This window comes from Arachis hypogaea, chromosome 10 (genome assembly GCF_003086295.3).
Source record: "Arachis hypogaea cultivar Tifrunner chromosome 10, arahy.Tifrunner.gnm2.J5K5, whole genome shotgun sequence".
In the NCBI taxonomy this organism is placed as follows: Eukaryota; Viridiplantae; Streptophyta; class Magnoliopsida; order Fabales; family Fabaceae; genus Arachis; species Arachis hypogaea.
In genome coordinates, this window is record NC_092045.1 from 85,540,116 (window position 1) to 85,547,564 (window position 7,449).

At 32.8% G+C, this 7,449-nt stretch overlaps 1 protein-coding gene across 1 annotated transcript; it reads left to right on the plus strand.

Moving 5' to 3' along the window:
- The first annotated feature begins 915 nt into the window (after nucleotides 1-915).
- On the plus strand, nucleotides 916-5,336 carry LOC112715835 (ABC transporter F family member 5). The gene is made up of 9 exons (XM_025767658.3): nucleotides 916-2,223; nucleotides 2,715-3,056; nucleotides 3,245-3,385; nucleotides 3,490-3,669; nucleotides 3,761-3,916; nucleotides 4,217-4,318; nucleotides 4,410-4,538; nucleotides 4,872-4,976; nucleotides 5,053-5,336. Exons 1-9 carry the CDS (start codon nucleotides 1,306-1,308, stop codon nucleotides 5,146-5,148), a joined length of 2,169 nt encoding a protein of 722 aa, XP_025623443.1. The 5' UTR covers nucleotides 916-1,305; the 3' UTR covers nucleotides 5,149-5,336.
- The last annotated feature ends 2,113 nt before the right edge of the window (nucleotides 5,337-7,449 follow it).

Consider the following 7,449-nt stretch of genomic DNA (forward strand, 5'->3'; position numbering starts at 1 on the left):
GTGAGAGGAATTGGAGTCTTTTTTACCAGAATCATACAAAAAGAAGAAATAAATTGGAGTATCATAGACTGAATGATATTGTTTATGTTACTTATAATTTGCGTCTTAAATCCAGGTAATATATGTTTCATGCAATATCATATTATTTCATATATAATCTTTATGATAACAAATTTGTAAATTATTAATTTTCATATGTTGTATTTAATTTTTTAGGAAGAAAAAAGAAAAAAAAGCAAAAGATACAATACGATCCAATTGATTATGAAAGCATCAATTTAGTTGATTTTTGGGTGATGAAAGAGATTGTAGAGAAAGAACCTGATCTTCCTAGTAATGAGGATGACTTATTGCGTGAGTATTATAGTTTATTTTCTGATGATTTATTAGAATGTTAGTTTTTAATATAATAATAACATGCGTATTTTTATTAGGTGATATTGATGCTGATTTATATTAAAGTGGCGGTGATAGTAGTCGTCTTTATGCTGCATCTTTTGATTCTTCTGCTCAAGAGGCTGAAAATAAAGGTAAAGATGATTCCATTGAAAAAAATATGCAACAAATTTTTTAGGATTATATGAATTTGGTTGATGATATTTCATGTAATGTTTTAAATTTAAAAAATATTTTAATATTTATATTAGATTATAATTATGTTTTAAGATATTTATTTATTAATTTATTTTAAAATAGTTTTTTTTGGACTAATTGGACCAATAAACTAATAACTAAAGAGGTATAATGATCGATCCAATTATGAAAACCTTAAACACACATTCTATTAAGGATTCATCTACTGTCTTTAGTGAGACTTGAACCCAGATGCAACATTTGAGACATGAGGATGGACCACTAAGTTAAAGCCTCAGGCAAAATTTGAAATGTTTAAAATGGGCTTATTAGTAATCAATTATGGGCTTTTGACTTTCATTTTTATGGATAGGTTGTTTTTGGTGTGATGAATAGGGCTTTTCTTATTTGATTGATCCACAGAACATCCCACCCCATTGTTTCTCATAAAAAGCTTTTTAAGAGTTTTTGGTGTGACCAAAAATATAGAAGAATTTTTGGTTGCTTGTACCTTGTAGGTTGTAGCGATGAGACTTGGAGTGAATACTGAATAGGTGACGGTATAACATGCAACGAAAGAGAGTTCATAAACTCACGCGTGTTATTCAATGATATGACCTTATCGCGCTTCGCACCACCACACTCCACACAAAATCCCCCTACGACTATCCTCCACACAAAAGTTGAAGTCCGTAACTGTCTCTGTATCCACTAACCGCCTTTCATTTCACAATGGAGTTGGCCGCCAAGCTCCCCCACCTCGATCTCACTTCCGCCTTTCTCAGCGGTGGCTCCGTCATCTTCGAACCTCCTAAACCTCTCTCTCGCCCACCCCTTCATCTTCGCCCAGTTCGCATCAACAACACTCACTTCACTAACCCAACAACAACAAGAAGAAGAAGATTCTTCGACGCCATAAGACCTACCAATTCCACTACCACTCTCCGTTTCTCCGCCGTGGCCACCGACGACACCTCCCTCGCCGAAACGACGACCGAACAACAAGACGACATCGAGTCCCTCCTCTCCGAACCTTCTTCCAACGACTATGACTTCGATAAACGGCGCGCCAACAAGCAATCCACTACGGGAGCTTCCAGCGTTTCTTCGGGGGTAAAATTGGAAAACGTTACCAAGAGCTACAAGGGTGTAACCGTTTTGAAAGACGTGAGCTGGGAAGTGAAGAAGGGAGAGAAAGTGGGCCTCGTTGGCGTTAACGGTGCCGGTAAAACCACACAGATGAGGATTATTGCGGGTCAAGAAGAACCTGATTCAGGTAACGTCATTAAAGCCAAACCGAACATGAAAATCGCATTTTTGAGCCAGGAATTCGAGGTTTCGCCCAGTAAGACGGTGAGGGAAGAGTTCACGAGCGCGTTCAAGGAGGAGATGGAGATAGCGGTGAAGCTTGACAAGGTTCAGAAGGCTCTAGAAGGTGCCGTGAATGACATGGATTTGATGGGGAGGCTTCTTGATGAGTTTGATTTGCTTCAGAGAAAGGCACAGGCTTTGGATTTGGATGAGGTTGATGCCAAGATAAGTAAGTTGATGCCTGAGCTTGGGTTTGCAGCTGAAGATTCTGATAGGTTGGTTGCTTCTTTTAGCAGTGGGTGGCAGATGAGAATGTCTCTTGGGAAAATTTTACTTCAGGTATTTATGAATTACATATCACAAACATGCTGCTATTCTATGGGGTACACACATACCAGATTATATGTATTTTCTTTTTTTTTTTTTCCCCGAGAATTGAGACATTGTTTGTTGAGTGGGATATTCTAGTTGGAATTGAGTATAAGGGATGCTACAGTTGTGTGAACTGTGAAGGGTTGCTTCTTTAGTGAAACCTTTCTCATGCATTGGCTACTCTGCATGCATTACTTTGTGGCAATTACTCCATTTGATCTTAAATAATTGTTAATTGTGTTCAGATACATAGAATTTTTTCAGCGTCTTTGCGTAAATTTATTGAAACATTTAGCACACTGTGGCTTGGTAACTGAAAACTTGATATCGGTTGCTTCATTGTTTTGGTTGTTTTCTGTCGTCACGCTTCAATGCATAATGCTTGCGTTCGGATTAGTAAGCATTTGGGATAATTGATGTTTTATGCTGATAAGATTTAAATTTTTCTTTGTTTGCAGGAGCCAGATTTGTTGTTGTTGGATGAGCCGACGAATCACCTTGACCTTGATACCATTGAGTGGCTCGAAGAGTATCTTAACAAGCAGGATGTCCCCATGGTTATCATTTCCCATGACAGAGCATTTCTTGATCAGCTGTGCACAAAAATTGTGGAAACTGACATGGGTGTATCCAGGACATTTGAGGGGAATTATTCTCAGTTTATACTTTCAAAGGCAGCATGGATTGAGGCACAGTACGCCGCATGGGAAAAGCAGCAGAAAGAAATTGAGCTGACCAAAGATTTAATTAGTAGGTTAGGTGCTGGAGCAAATTCCGGCCGTGCTTCATCTGCCGAGAAGGTATATGTGATGATGTGAACTTTGTACGAAGTTGAAGGTTCAAATATACCAGTTCTTGTACCTGCTTGTGTTAAATTATTGAGATTAGGTGCATTGCTTCCACGGTGTGGCTTCAATTGTTTTCTTGCTCCTTAGTCCTTATGTTATTTGCTTAGAAAGAATTCCTCCTTCGTTATGTATGACAACAGAAGCTGGAGAGACTTCAGGATGAGGAACTAGTAGAGAAGCCATTTGAACGGAAACAAATGAAAATCAGGTTCCCTGAGCGCGGAAGGAGTGGAAGATCTGTTGTAACAATTAAGAACTTGGAGTTTGCCTTTGAGGATAAGGTGAGTTGCCTTGCTTTTCTTGTTTACAAGTGGACATTACAACGAGTGAGTTTGTGTCTGTAAGTATGTCTTGATCAAATTTGTTTTTCATTTTTTGGTGCCAGACACTTTTCAAGAAGGCAAATCTTACAATTGAAAGGGGAGAAAAGATTGCAATTATTGGTCCAAATGGATGTGGCAAGAGTACTTTATTGAAATTGATAATGGGTATAGAGAAGCCGATGGGGGGTGAGGTTGTGCTTGGGGAGCATAATGTATTACCTAACTATTTCGAGCAAAACCAGGTTTGCCACTGCAACGAAGAATATATTATTTGTAATTAAATTGTGATGCTGCTCCTAGTTCTGATTTTTGAGTTAATCGATTCGCGTGCAGGCTGAGGCACTGGATCTGGACAAGACAGTGCTTCAGACGGTAGAAGAAGCTGCAGAGGACTGGAAGATTGATGATATCAAAGGACTTCTTGGGCGATGTAATTTTAAAGCTGATATGCTTGACCGAAAAGTTTCTCTATTGAGTGGTGGTGAGAAGGTAAATTGATCCAACCCCAAAAATGGATAATTTTGGGATATATTATTTACCTTTTTTTTCCCCATGCATTTGCACCATCAAGAATAGTGTTTGCATGGCTGATTCTCGTTGATTTTCCCATGATATGTCTTTTTTTTTTTTTTTTTTTAATTAAGATATTCTTTCTAGCTTCATCTTATTGTTCTCATGTAATAGCTTTACTAGTTCTATTGATGCTCTTCCATTTCTCACTCTCCAAAATATGATAATGCACAAATATAAATATTTGGAATTTATCTCGTCTCTTCCTTGGTTTGCTAGGCACGGTTGGCTTTTTGCAAATTCATGGTAAAGCCATCAACTCTACTTGTGTTGGATGAACCAACCAATCACTTGGATATACCTTCTAAAGAAATGCTCGAGGTTTGTCTCAATTTACTCTCTTTATATTTCTCCTCATTGGAAGCTCAAATCACCAATCACACTACTGATTTATTTCTAATTCTTCTACCAGGAAGCAATAAATGAGTACGAGGGCACTGTTATCACTGTGTCTCATGATCGATACTTTATAAAACAAATAGTTAATAGAGTGATAGAAGTTAAAGATGGCACCTTACAGGATTATGCAGGCGATTACAATGTAAGTTAATTTGTTCCTTTTCTGTGATCTCTATATAAGAGTTATAGCTAGTTGAAATGGGTCAAATTCTAAACATGATGTAGTTGGCCCTAGAAGCCATGCTTGATTGCACTTGATCCTCAATTCTCATATATGATTTAAGTCCTCAAAGTTATCTTCTAGCTTTCATTTGGTTGCTTTGCGATTTTGCATTTGTGAGGGATCAAAACCAAATAAACCCTGGGTCATTATATTTTTGCTTCTTATATCTATAGGCCATTTTAATTTTCATCTGGCTTTTGCTTGGTGTACCACATAGATTGCTAACAAGTTAGAATCTCGAAAATTTTGCAGTATTATTTAGAGAAGAACCTTGACGCCAGGGAGAGAGAGCTCGAACGGGAAGCAGAGCTTGAGGACAAAGCTCCTAAGGTGAAAGCCAAGTCTAAGATGTCTAAGGTAAGGCAATGGTGTGGTTAATTAATTGGAGAATCTGGTTAGATAGCTTGTAAATTAAAAATTGCATTGTTAACAGGCTGAGAAAGAAGCACGGAAGAAACAAAAGATGCAAGCCTTTCAGGCAGCAAAACAGAAGTCTAAAAGCGCCAAGAATGCCAAGAGGTGGAAGTGAACCCATTAATTTATCATAGAAGCCCCATACTTTTTTAGACGAATTTAAACACTGCGAGGGGCTGCAAGCTGAAGTAGCACATTGATTATTATTTTTGCTACTCAGCCTTTTGTATATATCAATCATATCATGTATGAATAAACTAATTCATTTGAGTAATTAAATGGAATATAGTAGATTCTCAGCCATGAACCAGATTTTACTGCGATTGGACAATTTGTTTTCTTGGGGAAGAAAAACAAGATTAAGCGCCAACACGGTGAAACATACACAATACATAGTCCGGTGTCTCGTTCGTTGAGGCTTTCGTTCAAACTTCAAAGTGCAAATAAGAAAAGGAAAATTTCGTTCAAACTTCAGAGTGCAAATAAAAAGAAAAAGTGCAAATAAAAAGAAAAAAAAAAGATAAATATGTCTTTAATTTTTTAGTTCGAAGATATGTTGATTTATTGAAGATATAAAAGCGTTTATGACTTTTTAAAATATGAGATATTTAAGTTTTTTTATTCAAAATATGAAAGATAAATTAGTCACTTTAGAGGAATTTAAATGTTTTATGAAAAATATTTTTGTATTTTTAATTTTATTTTTTGGTTGGTGGATTGGACAACCCCCAATCCTAGATACCTCAATAGATTGGACAACTCTCAATTTTCTAAGGCTCATTGACAAAAGGAAAGATTTATTTATTGTTTTTTCTAAGAAAAAATAAGCTCCTTAGTCATTGATAGACTTTTGGGTCAGTTTAACAAATTGTAGCCCAAAATTTGTGGTTATAAGGTGATATAGACTTTAATTTAATTTAAATTCTAAGGTCTTAGGTTTTGCGTAAACTATTGTATATACCTATGAAATTTTGTAATACAGACATTTATTTACAAAAAAAATAAAACTACAAAAGTTATTCAAAAATTTTAAATTATCTTACTTAACCTAATCTTGAATTTCCAATCTTCAATTATTCACCGTACTCGTTTGATTGTTTGAGCAATGATATTTTTAGCTAGAAAAATCGCACCAAACCTTAGTAATAACTTCCAAAATTTATTAGGAAGTTAAAAGGTTATTTCATAGTTGGAATTGAAGACGATCAGATAATTGTTGTTTAAATTGTTTGTATGATGACGCCTGATTCAATACTTCTAGAAAGTTTGGAGTATTAAAACTCTTCTTAAAGAGTTAAACAAAAGTTAAGTAAAAATAAGAGAAAAAATTTATTTGGAGTTTTAGTACTCCTTAATTAGGAAGAGAGAGAAAAATCATCATTTAGTTATCAAGAAAAGAGAAAAGAATTAGCATTAAATTTTATTTAGGTTAAATTTTTTTGTTTTAATTTAAATTTATTTTATTTTTAGATTGATATTAAATTATTATAAAATTATGATAAAAATAAAAATTTAAAAGAACTAAAAAGATATAATACTCTTATTATTCTAAAATTTTTTTATTTAAACAAACATATTCATATTATTTTAAAATTAATACGAATTAATTTATTTAAAATTTTTAAATTTTAAATAAATATATTTATCTTATTTTAAATAAACGTTTTCGTATTATTTTTTTAAAGCGGTTAAACATGATTTTTAAATATCTCAACAAAAGAAATAGATATATGTAATCTTTCAAATTAATAATATTAGAGTGTATATATAAGTACATAATATCTGAAAAGATTAATAAATCTTACCTAGAAAATATAGTTAGAGATATTTTTTGCTTAAGATAATAAAAATAATACAAATACGTTTATTTTTATTAAATTAAATTATTAATTTAAATTATATCTATCTAAATTTTAAATAAAAAATTTTAAAAATTTAAAATTTAAATATGTGAATAAAATTAGATTAATAAAAAAAACAAAAATATATGAATACGATTCAAATTGTACAAAAATAGGAATGGGTTTGTCGATGAACAAACTCATTATTTTTAGTGAACAAAAGAAGATAGTATATTAAATAAATTTTATGAGATAAATTATAATTTTAAATAAATAATTAAAATAAATAAAATATAAAATTATTAATTAATTAGATTTTATTAACTAATTAAATAACTTATATACTAATAGAACATATTAAATTTTTTATAATATTAATTATCATTTATTAAAAATATATTTTATAAGTTGTAATTAATATGTTTGTAGTTTTTCCAAAAAAAGTATTAATTTTTATTGATTTCATCACTATGCATTAAATGTTAATCTAAATCAACGCAAAGTAAATTGAATTTTAAATTTTAATAGTGTTTTTTTTTTGTTAAAATTATATGGAGTTTTAAAACTCCAAACAT

Coding starts and splice junctions, on each gene's coding strand:
- LOC112715835 (XM_025767658.3), top strand. CDS start 1,306: ATGGAGTTGGCCGCCAAGCTCCCCCACCTCGATCTCACTTCCGCCTTT. Junction 3,386..3,489: donor AGTTTGCCTTTGAGGATAAG/GTGAGTTGCCTT, acceptor TTTTGGTGCCAG/ACACTTTTCAAGAAGGCAAA. Junction 3,917..4,216: donor TATTGAGTGGTGGTGAGAAG/GTAAATTGATCC, acceptor TTGGTTTGCTAG/GCACGGTTGGCTTTTTGCAA.